The 22,256-nt window shown below is 31.7% G+C and overlaps 1 protein-coding gene across 5 annotated transcripts in view; it reads left to right on the top strand.

Annotated features, from left to right (window-relative positions):
- LOC124360089 (serine-arginine protein 55) overlaps positions 1-22,256 on the top strand; it is a 53,820-nt gene that overhangs the window by 3,093 nt on the left and 28,471 nt on the right. For 3 of the 5 annotated variants that reach the window (XM_046813388.1, XM_046813383.1, XM_046813385.1), the window contains exon 2: positions 21,503-21,629. In XM_046813388.1, the coding sequence (XP_046669344.1) occupies positions 21,504-21,629 (126 nt within the window). In that variant the 5' untranslated portion in view covers position 21,503. Of the gene's footprint in view, positions 1-21,337; positions 21,462-21,502; positions 21,630-22,256 lie in introns of all 5 variants that reach the window. The other 2 variants (XM_046813384.1, XM_046813386.1) reach the window with 1 other exon arrangement.

Genomic DNA, 22,256 nt, shown 5'->3' with positions numbered 1-22,256 from the left:
TCAAAAACCACGACATTTCGGAGTTAGGGCCAATATAAATTGTAGTAATAGTGACCATGGAGTTGAATTTAGGGCCTTTTTATGTCATAAAAAGACGTATTTTATCCCAGTAAAATCGAAAACAACAAAAAAAGTCAATTTAAAAAGATTTTTGGAGTTAGGGCCTTTTAACTTATGGGGGCAGTATAGTTGTCACTAATATTTTTATCATTTATTTAGTAAGTAGGGGAATGAAACACAGTTTTATAGATAAACATATACTATATTACAAACCAATAAAATTAGAAAAGTACGAAAGTAGACAAAGAGTGTTTATTTGGTGGCGGGCTGTCACAACTGACATTCCGCGCGTCTCCCGCAAGCCACTGTTATCGCGTGGACTTTGAACCTTCTTATCGCTCGGCAACCTGTAGGACGGCCTTGCGGGGCTTGAATTATGTTTCTTGCTTTCTGAGAACATCCTTATAACCGTAGTAAAATATTAAAAAGTTTGGGGTTGACCAAGTAATTGCTCAGAATTACCAAATCTTCAAATTCCGAATCGTCTGGATTCGCCATTCACACGAATAATGGTAAAAAAAACACTAAATAAATAATGGAATCTGCTGTATATAATATGAATAATTTACTTTGAAAATAATAGGACACAACAGAAAATTTGCGATAACCGAAATACATATGCGTGTACCGGACGCTTCTCACTAACTAACTGACTAGATGCCTTGACGGGAGCTCCTGTCAATGACTTTGTGAAAGGCGCGGGGCCACGCCCTCTAGACAGTGTTTGGCCAATTAGAAGCAACTGCCACTCCCATTGTAACAGAATTCGAGGCAGGGAAACCCATCTGTATGTCGCATGACTACTAGAACCATCTAGCAGCAAAATATTCAACTAACATAACAGTAAGAAAATAAATAATGCAAAAACGCGGATCCACGGCAATAACGTTTTGAGCTTGTAGTGGCCCTCCGCGGATCCGCGTCAATAACGCTGGAAAGGTTAAGCCTCTTTTAAACAATCTATTCTATTAAATATATTTGTTCTAGGTTAATTAATTGTGCTGTCTCATTTTATTTATATGCAATTTAGGCACTATACATTTTGTCAACACACTTAGATTATAGGCATAGTTTTCAGATACAGTAGCCTACCTGCAAACAGATGAACATCTTGGCGAACCTTATATTGGACATTCACATGGCTCGACTCTGGTTGACTTTAACCCTGGAACTAGCAAACGCCTGATATCTGGCGTTTTAGTCGCATCCTAGATGGCAGCACCCGATATCGGGCGTTTTAATATGTCTTTTATTTCTCAATATTGCGTACTTAAAACACGATCAAAGAGTATCGATATTGATACCAATCGAAAGAGAAAGGTTCAATTTATATAAATAATACACCAATAAATAATTTTATTGTTTCGTTAGCTTACATGTCCATACGTTTTATAATCTCTGAACTGTTTGTTTACATACACCCGCGTACCGCGCTAGTTGCGCGTGCAGCGATGAGTCAACTGGTTCATTCGGCTATTGTTTTTTCATCAGCTGCATGGTGTTCTGTCTCGTTTATTGTTTGTTTGAGTTCGTTATAATGATGGTTTTGTATATGACACAATAATAGTACGTTTTTTGTGCGTGTTTACGTAATGGATCGTTCAAGTGACATTCGAAAACTAGTTGAACATGAAATAAGCAACGATGAGGATTCTGATTTAGACATTCAATCAGAACATAAGTAAATATAAATACCTTATAAACTATGTGTTGTTTTATTTTACTCAACTTAAATGCTCTTTCTTTTTTATATTTTGGATTTAGCATAGATCACTAACGACAACAATTTTACATATTAAAAACTTTGAACTAATTTCTTTTTTGTAAAAAAATGTTTTTCATGAAGAGTAAGAAGGATATTTTTTTTGTTTTAATTATATTATGTGAAAAATGTTCCCTGAACAATGCTGAATAAAAAAATATATAATATGACATCGGTACTTTATAGTAAACATGTAATAATAAAATAAATATAAGGCAATGTACGAAGTACTAAAAACACTCTGCCACTGAGAGAAATATGACCGCCAGTTCCAGGGTTAATAAGCGGCCTACACTTGTTATTTGATTGCTGTTATCGACTGGTTCAATTGTTTTTTTCTGAAGGTTAATTCGATACTATTACAATTTATTTAACTCAGCATATGATTTAAACTTATTAGTTGTAGTTATTTTAATGGAAACAACACAAAGTACTAATATTTTGAGACCTTAATATTGATTTTAAAGTAGCGATGAATATGAGAAAAAGGGTAGAGTACGATAAGCGGACCCGGTTTTTTATATCGAAATCGGCAAACGATATTACTGAATCATAACCATCGATATAACCAATCGTTAGGCCTACTGATTAATTATTTTGAACAATTAACTTAATCTGGTAGGGTACGATAAGCGGACCCGGTTTTTTACTTAATTGGCAAACGATATTACTTAATCATAACCATCGGTCAATCTATATCAATAGCTGTAAACAATTTAAAATAATACTCTTCATGTAATATTTCAATTTTATATAAGTAACATTTGATTATTAAAAATGACAGTCAATTTTAGAAAACTACACGACATTGCTTTGGAAGATGATAAGACATGTTTTTCATGACTTCAACATGTTGGACTCGTGCGGAAAAACCCATTAGGTTATGTGAAATTTGTGGGCAAGAAACAACTGTACCTAAATGTGAGAGGAGCAAATATGGTCGTCTTCAGTTTTCCTAATTTTGATTATAATAATTTGTTTGATCACTGTAAATATTAAATTCATATTTTAATTTAAAACATGTGATTGTTATTGAGGACTATAGATACTTTTATATCAATTGATAGTCTAGGATTTGAGATGCGAATATTAGGTATCGATGATTACAATCTTCGATATAAAAAACCGGGTCCGCTTATCGTACCCTACCCGAGGAAAATATAAGATATTTCTCACAAGTGACAAGATTTGTTTAAGTGGCTTCAACATATGGGTTTGGTTCCCGATAACACATGGGGAGAATTCTTTCCTCCATTTCACAAAATCTGTTACTTATTTATATAAAACTGGGTAGTTATAAATTTTGAAAGGTTTCTTTGATATCGTAAGTCTAGGCCATAGTTGGTTTTGTTGTTTTGTAATGTTATTGTAAAAATTTGTTTTTAAAATTGTAATGTAGGCTATACTACGAGATTCTTGGTACGGTAATTTAATTTAACTATTGTGTATGGTTTTCACATATCTATAAAGTTGGATAATATTTCAAATTGTTCGATAAAAGCATTGTTTCTTCATATGATACTGGCCGTTAAAAGCAAAATATGTCTGACACGCTATTCAATTTTGACAGCTAATTGCTGTGAGTCGGCTGAATACAGGTAGACTACGTTTAGTTTTACCTAATTTGTTTTCATTTTCTATTATAAGTAGAAATTTTCTTCTTCAGTATAACAACCAAAATATTTTGTGTATTTTAGATTTTTAAATTGAAGGTATTTAATTTAAATGGGCTGCTGAAGATAAAATACTTATTTAAACTTAAAAGACTAAATTTCAAATTCAGAGCACAATACATTTATGAATAGATAATCCCAATTTTATAATTATTCATAATAAAATTATATATAACACTGTTTGGAGTAGTTGATGATTTTGCAGTTAATGTTTTGTTTTATTTTTTGTAAGGAGATAAAAAAGCAGTGCCAGTTAAGGCTGAAATGGATCCCAGTTTTGGGGTTAATGGCCTAATGGTAAAAGACAAATTTTGCACTATTAGCATATTGCAATTGTTCTACTGAACAAAACAATATAAAGTTTCAATGGGTGACAACGACAAATAAAAGTTATAGAGCACTGATCAACCACGCACGTCTATTTTATCTTCAGAGTGGGATTTGTTGGATGACAGCTAGAAATTCCGTCAGTTCTCTGATCACCTATTTACCAGAACAACTTCCCTGAACACGTGACAATCTGTTGGACAATTCAAACTGTTTGAAATATCAAATAGTTCTATATATATATATATATAAGGAGTCTTAAGTTACGTTGTTTTGTAGTCCATGACAATAATCTAATGAACGACAGCCTTTCGTGCGTTTAGTTACTTTGTAATTGTGTTGTCATGATGGGTGATTCATTCTTGCATTATCGTAAAAGGTAAACAAAATATTTAGGAGCAAGTAATTAAACACTTTTAGGACCAGACCAAAATTTGACATTTAAAAAGAAAATTTTTGCGTTTTTCTGGCCATGCTCCAAGAACTGTGCGTATTAAAAATGTGCGATTTTTCAAGCGTTTGAGAGAAAAATCATGTCTTCAGAACTAATTACTGTACAGATTTGTTTTTAGGCTTAAAATGTTTATAATTAAATTGTTCATTGTGAAAAAATAAATTTGTCATTATATAGCAAAAAACAATTTGATTTATCTGTTTATCAAATAAAAAAATTGAGTTTGATCTTCAATAACTACCAAAAATAAGAATAAATTACCCGTCGGAAATGGTATTTATTAGTTCTACATATAATTCTCTATAACTGTACAATATTTGAAAGCTCTGGAATAAAAAATAAGAAGTTTATAAATGAATTAAATTTTTCTGTAACACTGGTTAAAACACACTTTTCAGCATTAGCCTAACATACAAAACCTTATAGGCTACTAAGGATATTATTCGGTACTTTGGGATTATACCGACCACACCAGTATGAAGAACACAAAAATATACATTTATAGAAACAAACATGATAGAACGAAAAAACAACTCTTTAATTACAAAATTACAAACTTACAACGATTATCAATTGTTAATGGAATCAGATTCCGTTATATGCCCCCAATGCTTAAACTTTTTTCAATGAACTTAGAACGTTATAAAACGATGTAGTTGAGTAACAGAACTAACATTCCATCAATCAACAAGCATTTCCAGGTATTGTGATCGGTATTGTTGTCGCTGTTATCTTATCTTTCTCGAGAATCCCGATTACGGCAGGCCGCGCGGCATCACATGATTATTTAAGTTTTTTGCACAGTCCATAAAAACAAGTTTTGTGTGTTTTTTTCAATAAAGAGTTTATTTTTTGTTTGGTAATGTTTGTTTTTGTTGAATTTTTGTATTTGTAGAAATGTAGGGGTAAAACACGGAAGTACAATAAAGCGACGCACCAGTTGAACGGGCGGCGAGACTGCAATCACGTTATCTACTAGACCGCTCGACTTTGACCTCTGTCTGAGGATGGGGAGGGGTTTGCAATAAGACAATTCCTGTTTTATATTGACGAAATATTGTTCTACGCTAATCTAGTAATCAGTAGAAGCAAAATGTCAAATAACGATTCTTGTCTGGGTGTGGTCGGTATAATCCCAAAGTACACTGACAACATTACGATGCAACATGGCCGTAAAATATTTTTTTTCACCAAGCTGATGATTCCAAAGACGTTTAAAATTTGATATCATAGTAAGAAACATACAGGGAATAGAAAAATAGTTTATTTATTCCATATAGAAGATTAAAATATCTCTTAAAAAATATGAAAAGTCCGCCGGCGACAAATCAGACGGCTGGTCCTTTTCGCATAGTACGCCGCCGGCGATAAATCAGACGGTTGGTCCTTAAAGGGTTAATAACAGGAATTTCGTTACTAACCGCACTTCGGGAACTGTAACATATCAAGTTTTGATGCATTCTTCATGTCAAGGTGATTTATATATATATATATATATATTGAGAGCCACGGTACTTTTTGGGACTAACCAGGGCTACTGCCAATGATTAAAATCTGGAAAAGCCTGCATCATGCATGAATTTTGGTCTCCGGGAAACGTACCTGGATATGCGTAAATTTTTATTTCCCCGGAATTTTTATTAGGGATAGATCGTTTCCAATATTCAATACTGCGGGTATCCTTTCACTTGATTCCGATACCAACAGAAGTACTTTAATATGCTTGAAAAATCACGATTTAACTATATCCTGAGATGAATCTCGAATCCAAAAATGGGTTATTCGCGGACGACTACTTACACAAATTACTGATTGCTATAAAATGTTTCTAACTTAATCATTACATAATAACTAAACCAACTTATGCCTAGACTTCAAATTTTACTTTGATTAAAAATGTCCACTAGTCAAATGAATTGACACCACTGAAATTTATTTGGGAAAATATCGCTAACCAAATTAATACACAGAGAGAGCAACATTAATATATTATACGATTTGAAACTAATATGCTATTGTGGTAATCTGTCTCAAAAATGTCAGCAACAGTCATTTTTAGACTAACATATAATTTTTGTGTTTCACTAAACAGCTGATTCAATCACTATTTATTTATTTATTTTATTTACATGCAACAATACAGGTTACACACCCAATTACATTGTGCATGTTTAAATCAAGATGACATGCAATAATATTCACACATTCAAATAAATTCAATCCAGTCCAGTGTTCCACCAAAATAGTTCCATTAAATAGATAATTAAGCCTAAAGATAAATAACAAATACATATATATATATATATATATATATAAAACAACGTAACTATAATAAAATTATAAACAAAATAACAACAATAATAAATAATCATAAATATTAACAAAGTCAAGATAAGCCATAACAAAAAGAACGCGCGCACGCAGATGTGTGCGTTTTTAATCACGTATACACATCTTAATAAAAATATTGGTAGTGTAGTAATTTGTTAAATGTGTGTATGTAAGGTATTAGATAGTCTAGCTCAGTTTATATCCCTCTGACAAAGTCTTTTGTATTGATTAATACTATGTAAAAATATATCAACCTCCCCAGGCAAAGAATTATGCAATCTCATCATTGTATTCAAAGGTGATGAAAAATGTGCCATTGTACGAGAAAAATTAATGTGAAACAAATTTTGGGATCTATTATAAAATGATGGAGTGTAAAAATTAATTTTTGACAAGCAAAATGAATCCATTACTTCACCTCTCAACAATTTAAAAAGAAAAAGTAAATTCGCTAATTTTCTACGTTTTTGAAGACTTTCCATTTCAAAAATGCTTAAAAGTTGATTATATGAAATATCGAAGGTAAAGTGACCAGTTTCTTTAAAATATAAATATCGTAAAAACCTTTTTTGTACCTTTTCAATTAAACCTTTTCACTATGAGCAGTGAAATGATCAATCCGATTTACCACTTATCCGAATACAGTAGTATAATAAAATAACCTTTGAAACATCCATATAAAACTGTTTTATGTGAATTATTTATGAAACTTTTAAGAAAAGTATAACATATACAGGGTGTAACTGAAATAAACCGACAAACTTCAGGAGGTTGTTCCTGAGGTCAAAACGAACCAAAAAGTTCCTATAAATGTATGTCCTAAAATGCATCGTTTTCCGTCTGTCCGTCTGTTTGTGTTTTATTACATTAAATTTTTTTTCTAAACAACCATTAAAGGTACAAAGTTAAACTTTTCAACATATGCTAATCTAGTAAAGATTGTCAATTTAAAAAAAAATTGAAAATTTTTACTCAACAAAATTCAAAATGGCGGCTAGTTAAAATCTTTGATGGTGAATTTCTCAAAAACTACTACCTGTATAAAAAATTTACTAGAATATAAAAAAAATATAAACTTATTTATAAAACGAACGGTACCTCATTTTTTGAAATCGCTCAAGAAATAAAAAAGTTATGGCATTTTTCTTAACCTAGTAACATATCACATTTACAAGTTTTTTTCTTGTTTCAAAAAATTACAGTAGCCTACAATTGTTTAGAACATTCAACAAAAATATCTCACCTTAAACAAAAGAGTTTTAAGCTGTCATTATTAAGAAATACGGAATAACTTAACAGAGCAACATTTATTTCAAAATATTAGGGATTACTTTACAACAAATGTTCAATATGCCTTCCATTTGATGCGATGCATGCATTAACACGTCTGGTCATTGATTGCCGAGTTCTTTCAAGTATTCCTGGTGTATTCCTTACAGTGTTACAGGATGCAGTGATACGCTGTAAAAGGTCATCCCTGGTATTTACTGGTCTTTCATAAACTAGAGTTTTCAAATGGCCCCAAAGGAAGAAATCGATTGGATTTAGATCTGGCGACCGAGGCGGCCATGATACAGGTCCCCCTCTGCCTATCCATCTTTCCCCATAAGTTTGGTCCAGAAATTGCCTGACATCTAGTCTGAAATGCGCGGGAGCTCCATCATGCATGAACCAACAGTGCTCTCTCACACCCAAGGGAACATCATCTAAAATTTCAGGCAATTCGTGTTGTAAGAAATGTTTGTAGTTTTCACCATTTGTAGTATGTCAGGTAATACAAAAGGACCTAATAAACAGTCTCCAATGATGCCTGCCCAAACATTTATTTTAAACTGCTGTTGATGTCTCCCTTCATGAATGGCTTGTGGGTTTTCATCAGCCCATTGATGCATATTGTGGTAGTTGGTTATTCCATCTCGATTAAAACAAGCTTCATCTGTATACACAACTAATGATGTAAAACCAGGGTTGTTAGCTTGCTGATAAAACCATTGGCAAAACTGTAAACGTAATGGAAAGTCAGCTGGACCAAGGGCTTGTACACGCTGATAATGGTACGGATATAACATCTGCTCATGTAGAACTCGCCATACTGTCATGTGTTGCTCCTAACTGCCTAGTACTTACGCCTGGATCTTCCTCTACTCGCTGTAAGATGTTTTCTTCCAAATCAGGAGTTCTACGCTGTCTCTGTACACCTCGGTCTGCAGTAGAAGGTAACAAAGTGCCAGTCTCATGAAGTCGGTTGAAAACAGCAGCAAATGTTGAATGAGTAGGTTGTTGTCGATTTGGAAATGATTCGTAATACAGGCGGGATGCTAGGCGACTATTACCGTTAGCTTTTCCATACATAAATATCATGTCAGCTTGATGGCTAAATGGGTAACCTGCCATCTTCAATAGAATAAGAGCACTATCGACTAATAATGTTTCTACAAGTGAAAGTAACAGATCATATCTTGTCAAAAATAAACAAGGAAATGACTTACTTATCTGAATTCATTGTTGTTCTAATCAGCTGTGTCTCAACATGAAAACATATTCAGCTGTTTAAACCATGAAAGTTGAGTCATGTAGATTGCTTGTTACAATGTCGTTTTTAAAATTTAATACTAATTATCATGTTTAAAGTTTTTTAACCCAAAATATCGTTTTATTTTTATACTGCCTAAATACTTACATTAACTTTTGAAACAAGAAAAAAAACTTGTAAATGTGATATGTTACTATGTTAAGAAAAATGCCATAACTTTTTTATTTCTTGAGCGATTTCAAAAAATGAGGTACCGTTCGTTTTATAAATAAGTTTATATTTTTTTTATATTCTAGTAAATTTTTTATACAGGAAGTAGTTTTTGAGAAATTCACCATCAAAGATTTTAACTAGCCGCCATTTTGAATTTTGTTGAGTAAAAATTTTCAATTTTTTTTAAAATTGACAATCTTTACTAGATTAGCATATGTTGAAAAGTTTAACTTTGTACCTTTAATGGTTGTTTAGAAAAAAAATTTAATGTAATAAACACAAACAGACGGACAGACGGAAAACGATGCATTTTAGGACATACATTTATAGGAACTTTTTGGTTCGTTTTGACCTCAGGAACAACCTCCTGAAGTTTGTTGGTGTATATTAAGTTACACCCTGTATAGTATATTTTAAATCATAAAAAACACTTATTTTTATTAACCCTGTATAACATATAGTATTTTTTAAATCGTTAAAGAAACACTTATTTTGTTAACCCTGGATTGGTAGTTTTAATTTCTAGAATGGCAGGCACTATTTTGCTAGTTGTGCAAATCTTTATTCAAACTTATGTGAATATTTATTATTGATGTAAAGTACACACTATTATATATTTTATCTTCTAGTATAAAACCAGGAACATTTATATGCAGTTGTATTATTAATTTTTATAATTTAATTTCATTAATTTAAGTTTTGTTTTTCATTATAAGTGGAAAAATACAAAATCAAAATATTCAAAAGTAAAACCTTATAACAAATATTTTTGTTTCTTTTTAAAACACAAAATGTCTTAAAACAGATTCTTATGCAAAACAAAAAATCCACTTTCCCAAAAATTTTGTTAAGAATAAATTTTGGAAAAGAGAAATAGATTTTTTTTGTACTCTTTAAATGCTTATATGTAAAAATATTTTCACATAATTTTCAGAAAATGCTTTTAATGAAGTAAATTTATCATAATAAAAACTTGTTTTCTAATAATAAACTTAGAGTTTATCTAACTTTTTAGACTGTTCAATAAATAAAACATAATGAAATAAACAGTATTTGTAATCTGGTCCTAAGCCTGGTATAACGAATTTTATATTATAAATTTAACTCAACATACCTGTGAATGTCACTAAGTTACTGTCTAATAAATTAATCACAAATAAAACCATTGTTCAACGACTTAGAATTCACAAATATAAGTTAAGATCACAATATGAATAATGCTGGTACATCACTATGGTGGCCATAGTCCTCTTGAAGTTATAAAATAAATTTTTAAATTTCACAAGGAAAAATTGATACTAACATACAACTCTAGTAATAAGAGAAACGACAAAATGCTAGCGGCTAGTGAAACTAGTCATCAAACATTTAAGAAATGTCACGAACTATGGTTGTATCGAAGGTCTTTCTTCTCAACATATAAAGCAATAAACAGATGTTTGAAGCAGATGATCTTGTTGAGAAAGAAATTCTGAGTGTAGTGGTGTAGCCAAACTCATTCCTAAATGAAACATCCTGTGACAAAATTTTAGGAAAAACATCCCGTCTATTCGTGTTCTCTCTAAGTGCATGAGCGGACACGGCGAACCATCATTTGTATTGCAAATATATAATTTAAATTCATACTTATTTACGGGTCATTCCACATCAATTCAACCAGAAAAAAATAATTTTTTCACCAAACACCTCAGATTTTTATGAAACTTGGTACATTTGTTCTATATATAGAGATTAATAACACCACCAAATTTTAAATTTTTATCTCACATACTTTTTTAGTTATGGCACTTTAAAAGTTTTGGTCGTTTCTCAGTTTCCGAGCATTGGATAGTGCCAGTAAAACGTGTATTAGGATAGAAAAAAAAAAATTCTCATTCACTTATTTGGCACCCAATCTTGGTGAAATTTTCAAGGTAGGTTTATATAAGTATAAGGAAAGTTAAAAAAAATATATAACATAACCCTAAGCTAAGCATAAAATATTATAAAAAAAATATTTTTTGAACTTTTTACAATTTTAAAAAAACGGGAACATGGCTCAGCGTAAAATTAAATATCTCAAAAAGGGAATGAGATAATCAAGAATTTTTTTCCCCCCTAAATTATCTATATGAAGTGGGCTTTAATTTAATAAAATAAAAGTTTTGTGTATTTTCTTCCTTCTATTAACTAAGGCCATTGCAAGTTACAATATATTAATTACAATCAAAGCGAGGTTTGTACCAGTCTCAATGGCTACAGATTGTTAATGAAAATTAAATAAAATTTTTAATAATTTTAATTTAACATTTTAATAATTATAATGTTCTATATAAACATTATAATTATTATAATATTTATATAGAAGCTTAGTTTAACACAGTACTGTACCTAAGTTCAATGTCAACATTCATGTTTAAATAGATTTAGACTACAGAAATATAAACAGGCAGATATTCTACCTCCTAATCTGGGCAAGTTGCAACACGAGGTTTTCATGTCATGACAGGCTGCTTTTCTAGGCAGTGTATCTGACAGTTATGAGCCAGTCTGTTACTAGTGTCCCAAAAGGTAACAGTGTTATAAGCTGTGGTGGTTATAAAGTGGTGTTTACCTTTCTTTGGATTTATGATATTGTGTTAGTGTGTGTGTCTGAGTGTTGAATTGAGTTTTAACTAAGGTGCCAATCTTTAAAAAACCTAATATTAATACAAAGATTAATGATATTCCATATACTTGTATAGATCAAATTTTTGAACTTAATTTTTGAAAATTTTCGTTGTTTTATGATGCATTTGTAAAAGAAGAGAAATTTAACCTGCTTTTAAATCAATTAGAAATGGACAATAAGTGTAGTATAGGGCTATTAAAACTGACAGAATGCCACAAATTAACTTATGTTACAAAAAAAGGGCTAGAAAATGTTAGTGATTTGTCTGAAGAAAATCTCAACTTGATTAAAATAAGAAGTGAATTAGATGATAAGGAAATAATTAACATTTGTTTTGCATCATAAGAGTTTATTTTTGACCAAGTACGAATTCCTCCAAAAAGTCTGTTGTGATCCTTTTTAAAAAACATAAGAAACCCATTAAAAATGGCTTAAGAGTTGTAAGTATTCAGCAAAGTCAGGCCTGTATCACAAAAAGGTTTAAAGGTAAAAACCAGGGGAAAAGTTGTGCACCAATTGCTCTAAAAATATATTCTCTACTCCAAATGACTGTGAAGAAGAATCACATGATGATTGATCTTTTTACACTGCCGACTGAAACTGAAAACTCAGTTACAAAAAGAAGAGGCTATTGATTCTCTAAATTCCTCTTTAACGGATATTGGTTGTTCACCTCTTAAATTACATGCGTTGAATGAAAACTCCAAAATTGGTTTATGCACAAAATAAATTAGAAAAACTGCATTCAAAATGTAAAAAAGAAAATTGAAACAGTTTTAGATGTTCAAGTTGCCACCAAAAATACCTAAATTGCAAAAAACAGCTGAACAAAAAGCAGATGAAATGGACCTGCTTGTTGAGAATATAAAAAAGTGAAGTAAATAAACTTTCATCAAAAAAGAAAATACAAACTATTAACGATTCCAGCATCACTGAATTGGTCGAGAACAAAAATCAAAGATGCCTTTTGAAGTGTCTGATTATTCTGCTAGACAGGCACAAAAATTGTACAAAGAAAAAGGACTTTTGGCTGAACCTGAACCAAGAAGAGGAAAGAAACTCAGTCCTGAAGTTGTGGAGTTGGTCACAAATTTTTATCAAAGCGACGAGCAATCAAGAGTTTTGCCAGGTATGAAAGATGTAGTAAGCCTGGGAAAGAAAAAATATGAGAAGAAAAGATTAATTTTAAGTAACCTCAATGAAATATTTGCAAACTTCAAAAAGGGAACATCCTGACATAAAAATAGGGTTCTTCAAGTTTTGTACTCTTCGTCCCAAATGGTGTGTTCTGGCTGGGTGCTAGTGGAACACACTCTGTTTGTGTGTGTACTATTCATCAAAATGTGTTGCTCTTAATACATGCAGCACAACTGGAAGAGAGTCACAAAGATCTACAAAAATCTTCTTTTATGTGAAAATCCAACTCAAAACTGCATGTTAAGGCGATGTGAAACATGTCCCTCAAAAGACAATTCTGACAACATTCTTACAAGCAAAGTTTGAAAACTATGAAGAAGATGATAGAGTAGAATTCAAACAGTGGGTAGCTACAGACAGGACACAGATGATGAACACAAACTTCAACTATTGATGAATTTGTTGACGAGTTGGCAACAAAAATAGAAAAAACTGATCCTCATTCTTATATTGCAAAAAAGCCAGTCCAGCTATTTTAAAAGCTTAAAGGATAACTGTGCGCCAAACGAAGCCCATTATATCAATGGACTTTAGTGAGAATTTCTCATTTGTGATTCAAGATGAGGTGCAGGGTTATCATTGGACCTCAGACTCCTGTACTGTTCATCCAGTAATTATTAACATGTGTGTTGACGAGGAAAAAATAGTCTCATCACATTGTGTAATCTCCGATGACTTAAATCATGATGTTTGTATGGTTTATAAAATACAAGAAACCCTGTTAGAGTATGTCAAGGAAAATTATCCCAATGTCACGGATGTTCACTATTACAGTGACGGTTGCGCCGGACAGTACAAGAACAAATACAACTTCATGAACCTTTCACTTCATGAAAAGGACTTCAAAATTAAAGCCAATGGTCTTTCTTTGCTACAAGCCACGGCAAAACTGAATGTGACGGTATTGGGGGAAACTGTTAAAAGGTTGGCGAGAAAAGCAAGTCTTCAAAGGCCTCTTCAAGATCAAATACTAACAGCAGCTACCTTTTACGAGTTTTGTAAATCAAAACATATCCAAAATAAATTTCCATTTCATTTCAAAAGAATCAGCAGATGATGTTCGCCGACAGCTTGAAAACACGTTTTGAAAACCTTAATACTCTTCCAGGTACCAGAAGTTTTCACAACTTTAGACCCTTGGACTCTTCAGGAACATTAGAAGCAAGGCGAATTAGTACTGATGAACATCCTAGCCTAACGTACAATTTAAGGAGAGGGTTGGCCTTAAATGTAAGAGAAGAAGATTTGTACCCCTCACGCTACATTGCTTGTAAATACGGACAATCTTTGGTTCTTTGGGATAATAACAAATGTTGCCAAGGAAGATGGAGACGCTACAGTAAAATTTCTTCATCCAGCAGGACCATCCCCCTCATTTTACTGGCCAAAACGAGATGATATATGTGATGTGCCGATTCCACACATCCTTGCAGTGGTTTGAGCCTCCACACACCTCGACTGGAAGAACATATCAATTCTCACCAGAGAGTGCATAAAATTAATTGAAAAAGCTAATGGTTCATTAACTTTCAAAGCCTTAAAAATAAGTACAGTGAAAGGGTGAATTATGATTTCCAAACATAAAAATGTAATTTATCCTTGTTTAACAAGCTATACCCATTTATTGAAACCAGGCGAACTTCACATTGCTCGTAAGTAATATAATGTCACTTTCAATGGTATCAATAAATTAGAAGGAAGAAAATACACAAAACTTTTATTTTATTAAATTAAAGCCCATTTCATATAGATAATTTAGGGGGAAAAAATTCTTGATTATCTCATTCCCTTTTTGAGATATTTAATTTTACGCTGAGCCATGTTCCCGTTTTTTAAATTGTAAAAAGTTCAAAAAATATTTTTTTTATAATATTTTATGCTTAGCTTAGGGTTATGTTATATATTTTTTTTAACTTCCTTATACTTATATAAACCTACCTTAAAAATTTCACCAAGATTGGGTGCCAAATAAGTGAATGAGAATTTTTTTTCTATCCTAATACACGTTTTACTGGGCACTATCCAATGCTCGGAAACTGAGAAACGACCAAACTTTAAAGTGCCATAACTAAAAAAGTATGTGAGATAAAAATTTAAAATTTGGTGGTGTTATTAATCTCTATATATAGAACAAATGTACCAAGTTTCATAAAAATCTGAGGTGTTTGGTGAAATGACCTGGTTGAATTGACATGGAATGACCCTTACGCATTATTATTATTTACTATTATTCCAAATAAATCTTTGAAACATACGGATTAATTTGATATTATATTTGTCCTACTTAATCTTATATTCAATAGCAAAAGTTTATTAAAAAGATGTCAGTTCAACATTGGAGAAACATTTTTTATCAACTAGTCACTTCGTCTAACAGAAGAAGGGTTTAAGTAATTAATTGTAATATTTAAAAACTAGGAAACATTTAATGCAATAAAGTTCCGTCATAGGTACTAAAAAGAGAGCTGTGACAGTTTAAAAATTTTGACAAAAAACAATTTTGTTAGCACAAGTGAATGGCGCAACCAACAATTAACTTAACCACATTGACTTTTTTTTATCTAATAATGCAAAAGTTTGTCCATTTCATCTTAGCTGTATCTCAGTGTTGTACCATTTGTAACATACAATGATGGCAAATGTCCAAAATGCTGTTATCCTTTCAAACCTTCCACCATAAATAGCAAACTTTAAACAAAGAAGTACCTTTTATAGTTTCTTCTGTGTGTGTAAAATTGGCAACACATATATTTTTGTGTTTACAATTAATATTTCTACAATTTGGCTAATTTTTAAATATCTTACATTTTTATTATACTGCAGATATTTTTATGTCCTATATTTTTTCATATGTAAACAAATACAATATGTGCTGTACATAGGCAAAATAGGTTATACACATTTTATTTTTACTTCAAAATTATTTAGCTTTATTCTCTTGATTATTAACTAGAAAAAATATGTATAATACTTATACTAAACATAATACTGTGTTTAAAATTTACAAAGGGGCCCTGTTAAACCAATAAAAATCATAGCACACTTCAGAATCTGATAAATGCTTACAAGATTAATGTTCTAAGACTTCATTATTTGTCATTTTTATGCCTTAATAAAACCTTAAGATTATATTGTTTTGGCGAGGAGAACAATTGAAATTTATTGATAATGTGAATATTGTAAAGCTTACCAGTGTGGATAAAACTACAGTCTGTTTTATAACACAAACAAATTTAACCATAAACTCTGTGTTTCTTCTTAGACAATACAACATTTAATTTGAAATGTCCTATAGAACAACACAAACAGTTGATAATCTAAACTTCATTGTTAACCACTATTTTGACATTCTTATATGAACCCTCTCAAGTACCACCACTACTGCATTGTGGAATATGTTCAAACCATTTTAATCAAAGTTTAACAGCATCACACTGTGTAATATGTTTGTCTGTCAAAAAAGACCAAATGGTTTATTTAATAAATTTTGAGTATGTGTACAAGTACTAGGAAAGACTCTTACCTTGAAAAACAAGAAAGTCCTTTGTAGTTCTCCTCAATTACTATATCAATTAACATTTTTATACTATCGAATATGTTATGAAATGAACCTTTTAAAATGGATTTTAGGTGTCACATAGATCAAATAAATGATTAACCCTTTAAGGACCGCGCGTTTTCAGATTTTCTATGCCTTAAAGACCACCTTGTATTTTTAAAAAGTGTAAGGGTTTGGGGAAAAAATTGTATATTCTAAAGTAGTGGAGGTATTTCAATAATTTTTTCAACATTTTTTTCTGCATGAAGTGACTAACAATAAGAAAATAGGTTTTACTTTGTGCAAATCAAAAAAAGGTTTGTTAACACCTATAAATAAAAAGTTTTTTGAAAAAAAAATTTTTTTTGGTTTACAGGAATTTTGTGTAATCTAAAAAAAAATAGAACAGTCCACATATATAGATACATGTATTTACAAGTTATTGCTTAGGAGATTGCAACTTATTTCAATACTTTTCTTCAATAAATGGCTGAGATACGAGGAAAAATAATAATAATGGTAAAAATTAGAAAATAGATAGAAGCAGAAAAAGATAACTTAACGACAGAGAACAGGCCAATTAAGCAGTAATGAAACAATATTTTGTCTCTAACTCAGTTATTTCATGGTCTTATTAAGTTTGAAAGTTCATGAGAACTATTCTAAAACTTACTCATACTAAAAAACTAAAAATAAATTATTTTGCACACAGAAGAAATGTTACAGAACTGCTGACAAGTCTAACAAAACATGTTTGGTGAGGCACACTCTATGTAAGCCTTTATTACATTTGACACAGGCAGTTCTGGATCTCTTCATCTTGTCTTTTAGTCATTTTGAAGCACGATAATCGTCTAAACACGATGAACAAAACGTAAACAAACTCGGCAGGCCGCGTCAGTCAGCTGGCGCTGGCGATCCCGTGTTGGTCGCGGCTTAGAGCTAGCGCTACCAACTGCGCAATTTATCATTTCCCACTCCTCCGTAGATTAAAATTTTACTAAATTCAAAGACGATTGTGAATGTAGAAACTATCAATAGATGTGGAGTCAAAATTTGGTTGAATCAAAGTTATTAATTATTTTCTTATACCCATAAAACCAAACTACTGATAAATCGTTAGTTGGTATTTTTAGCCTAAAAGACAAACTAACGATATATCGTTAGTTGGTCCTAAAAGGGTTAAAGTACGAAGTTATGTAATAAATATTATATAAATAAATTTAGTATTTATCATATATAGTCTATAGACGGCAGATGGCCACCTGATCGAATCAACCACACAAGTCTGTTTTCGTCGTCAAGAGCGGGATTGGTTCAATGACAACGACGGTTAGAAATTCCGTCAGTTCTACGATCAGCTATTTACATTTACCTGAACGACTTCTCCGCACACGACTATCGGTCGGACGATTCGAATTGTTCAAGTCTAATAGTTCAAGGTGTATAAGGAGTCTTTTTATATTTATTTTGACGCATTGTCTAGAGTCTGCTCCGTCTATTTGTGGACAAAAAAGATCAGCAGTATTCAAATTACCGATTGGTAAAAGATGTTTTTGTAGTTCTTTGTGTATAAAAACTATTTAGTAACATAATACCGTGATTTATACATAATTTTTAAATTTATATTTGTATTTCTATGCGTTTATTTGTCAAGGCCATCGTGCCTGCTGGTTCTGTGCGTGGATTAGGTACAGGTAATTAGGTGCTCAGCAGAAAACAAGCGATTCACTAATTTTTAATTCATCTAATTGTCGTTCTTTTGTTGTTGTACATAAATGGATTCTCTATCAATGTAAATATATCCATACACTTTTACATACATGGAATATATTTTGGAAGCTCATTTTATAATCTACCATTTCTATTTAAAAGGAGAAGATGAGGTTATGACTTTTAATTTAAAATATATTCATTTCCCTGAATCTTTAAAAATTACTTTGAAGTAGCGTGGTATTCTTAGGCTTCCCCCAAGGATAAATTAATAATTAGAATTAAGATGGTATTTGAAGTATCAGATGGACCCACCGACCAAATCGTGCTAAATCATTGTCACATACTGAAAGTTCGTCCACCGCAAACCTCTTACCTGCAATGCTGACTGCAGTCTGTCGTACGATAACACTGTGTTGGTATTTATTCGTTATTTATGTATTATTTATTTATCTTTGATTTTTTTCCGTATTGGATACATGTATTTTCCAAACACCACAGAAAGGAAAGTTATTAGGTATACACAATGTTTTATTGACACATCGAAAGACAAAAGATAAAAACTAAGGAGCTTAAAATAGGCGGTAGCGATAAATCGTCACAGAGTTTCTCGTATTTTGCTAGCAATGAAATTTGTTGGAGCACCGCATTTCCTGTAAATACAGCTGGTTACGATAAACTGTCACCGTTTCTCTCGGCGTAAGGGTTAAATATAGTGTTACAGTTGTTTATTTGGCTTGAAAATAGTCTAGAGAATCAGAAATTTTCGACCGGGAATTTGAAAAGAGGTTTTCAGTGGCCACTTAGCAAAAACTAATGTTTCGTCACCAGTGACTTATACATCACCTTCTTCAAGGTACTGTCTAAGAAACTTAAAAGCTTCAAGGTACTGTATAAGAAACTTAAAAGTTGGTTCCATTACCTTTGTTTTATGTTCACCAGTCAAGAGTTTAGGGTTTCTCACTCAAAAGACACAATTTCATACATTAAACTTGATATCCTATCTGTAGAAAATGCTTTGAAAGATATATGTTAGTGAACAGTAAACTTTCCCTAACCTTATTATTGATGTTCGACGAGTCATTGGTAAATCCAGGTGCTCATCTACTTTGCTTTTCGTTAGTTCTGCACGAAACAAATCTTTTTACTGCAAGAAACAAATCTTTTTACTACAAGAAACAAATCTTTTTACTGCAAGAAACAAATCTTTTTACTGCAAGAAACAAATCTTTTTACTGTAGTATAGTATGTTTTCTCCATATATAGAATACAACTCACAATTTTCCACCACTTGTATTTTCTTTATCCAAAGAAATCTATGGACCATGTACTTTTCAGTTGGTAGGAGAATTAAATGCATCGATCATTTTGAATATTAATTTAGAGCATTTTGAATACCGTAGTGACCTTTACTGTGACATCACCAAATGCTCATTGAACTACACAGTACCACTCGGACCACACCATTAGTCCCACCCGTTGGCGATGAGATACCTCAGCACTTTAATTTTTCAGTAACTCTCATAGTTTTTGTAGATTGTCAATGACAACAAAGTGCAGATTAGTTCCTAGAACCTGACTTATTGCCATTATACTGATGCAATACAAAATGCTGTCTCATTTAATTTGCATACATAGGCAGGTGGGATTATTAGGGATCGTAGGATATGTACAAAGCTCATTAGGCAGTACAATAAGTATATGGAACTTACACTTTTCTGATACTGTTGTAAGCCTGTATTATGAATTCATGTGAAGAAATTGAAATAAATTAAGGCTACATAATATACATTTCATTTTAATAAAACAATTACAGAATTAAGGCAGATTAAATAAATAACACATAGTTTGACTCGAGTCTTTAGGTTCAGATCACATGAAAATAGTTTCTAATATATCATCTGGAGGATTTTGAAAACCAATAATGATTAGTTTTTTCAGAATTTATTGTTAGGCTCCATTAACATTAATACAATGTCTAATATTAGGTTGTGTCATCTATCAACTCTACAATCAGATATAGTGTACCATGTTGACATTTCTCAAATGGTACAGTGTGTAGTATTGGGTGGTGCAGCAGACTGACTGTGATGAGTAAGCTGTGGGAATAGATGTGTCCAAGTATAGTAGTTGTTAAAATTTATTTTAAAAATGTTTTGTTATTTTAACCCACTATGGTTAAAAGAATTAATGAGTAACCAACCATGATAATCTTGGGAGTGAATGTGTCGAAGTAGAGTAGTTGAAATTTATTTTGAAAATGTTTGGTTACTTAAGCCTGTTATGGTCAAAGAATAAATTAGTATTGTACAAGATTGCAATTCTATGTATATTTGTTGAATACATGTGCTCTTTATTTAATGCACATTCCTTGATCATAAAGGGAATATGATGCTCAATAATGAAATTAAATGCAACATACTTCCTATAAACTTTATATTGTTATAAGTAAGTATGTGTAATCGGATTCTAAAGTGAGTTACCCTCAAAAGACCATTAAATGTTTTTAGAAAGTGGATAAAGCAATATATTATTTCAAATGGACCAAGTAGTTATGCAGCATCCCAATTTCAGGTCTTAAAAGACAAGAAACACATTTTACAAATTAGTTATGAGGGTCATTGGAGATAATTACTATGTAAATATGGTTATTAAATATCGAGTATCAATTTAACTAAATTATAGAGAGGCTGTGGGGATATAATTGGACTATTGTTAATGAAGTCTTTACTTTTGTGGTAAGGTGAGAAGAAAGGGTTAAAAGACAGTGAATGTTTTTAGGATACCCTACATATATTTGAAGTGCAAAGTACCTGTGATACTGTAATACAAATTAAGTATTTGCAATGATTAATATTGCTGACAGCTTATTTTATTTCCTTTAAGAATGGGCACCCGAGTATTCGTTGGTGGCCTAACTTATCGTGTGCGAGAACGTGACCTTGAGCGATTCTTCCGGAAATATGGTAGAATCAAGGAGGTGGCAATGAAGAATGGATTTGCATTTGTGGTAAGTGAAATTAATTTAATTTACGTTTTGTTTAATTGCAGCATGGTAGGGTCAAGAGTGTATGTCGGTGGCCTTCCGTATGGTGTCCGAGAGAGGGATCTCGAACGGTTTTTCAAAGGCTATGGCCGCACGCGAGATATTCTTCTCAAGAACGGTTATGGTTTCGTTGTAAGTACTAACATTAATTTGTCAATATTTTTAGTTCAATTATTATATAGAAGGCCATGTCTCATTAAAAATGAAAAATTAATAACTTCATGTACAAAACCCCTATTTTTTTTAATCATTTTAACTTTTTTCAAAACAAGCTGGGTTTTATTTTTGACATAAAACATAATTATTAAAATTATATTTAATTATTACAATTAAAAGGTAATACAAGAAGATTTGAGGTTGAAGTAAGTATACTGAACACTTTTTTTTGTGTACTGGCATGCATGTTGATTTATTTCAAACATTAGTTAGATTTTGTGTAGAACTTTTAGAGACTTGTAATGCAAGCTTTTAGTGTGACACAGTGACAAAAGAGACTATCATTAATCCTCTGCTGTATGCAATAATAAGAGCTTTACCTGTACGCTCAAGCTAGAAACAGTGATTTGTTTTAAACTCAACTTATTGTATAATTTTAGTAGTAAAAATAAAAATTGCCTTTCAGATTAGCTTAAATAATTAGAGATAGTCTGTTTTAAAACGTTAACTAAGATGTTATAAGATGAATTGCGTACATCTTGTTTGAAATTGTGCAGAGTGATAATGTTCAATAACCTAGTGCAGGTAAACATTTGTCAAAAA

Source organism: Homalodisca vitripennis, chromosome 4, assembly GCF_021130785.1.
Source record: "Homalodisca vitripennis isolate AUS2020 chromosome 4, UT_GWSS_2.1, whole genome shotgun sequence".
Lineage (NCBI taxonomy): Eukaryota > Metazoa > Arthropoda > Insecta > Hemiptera > Cicadellidae > Homalodisca > Homalodisca vitripennis.
The sequence above is the reverse complement of the archived record's forward strand: the minus strand, read 5'-3'. Positions and strand labels throughout refer to the sequence as shown.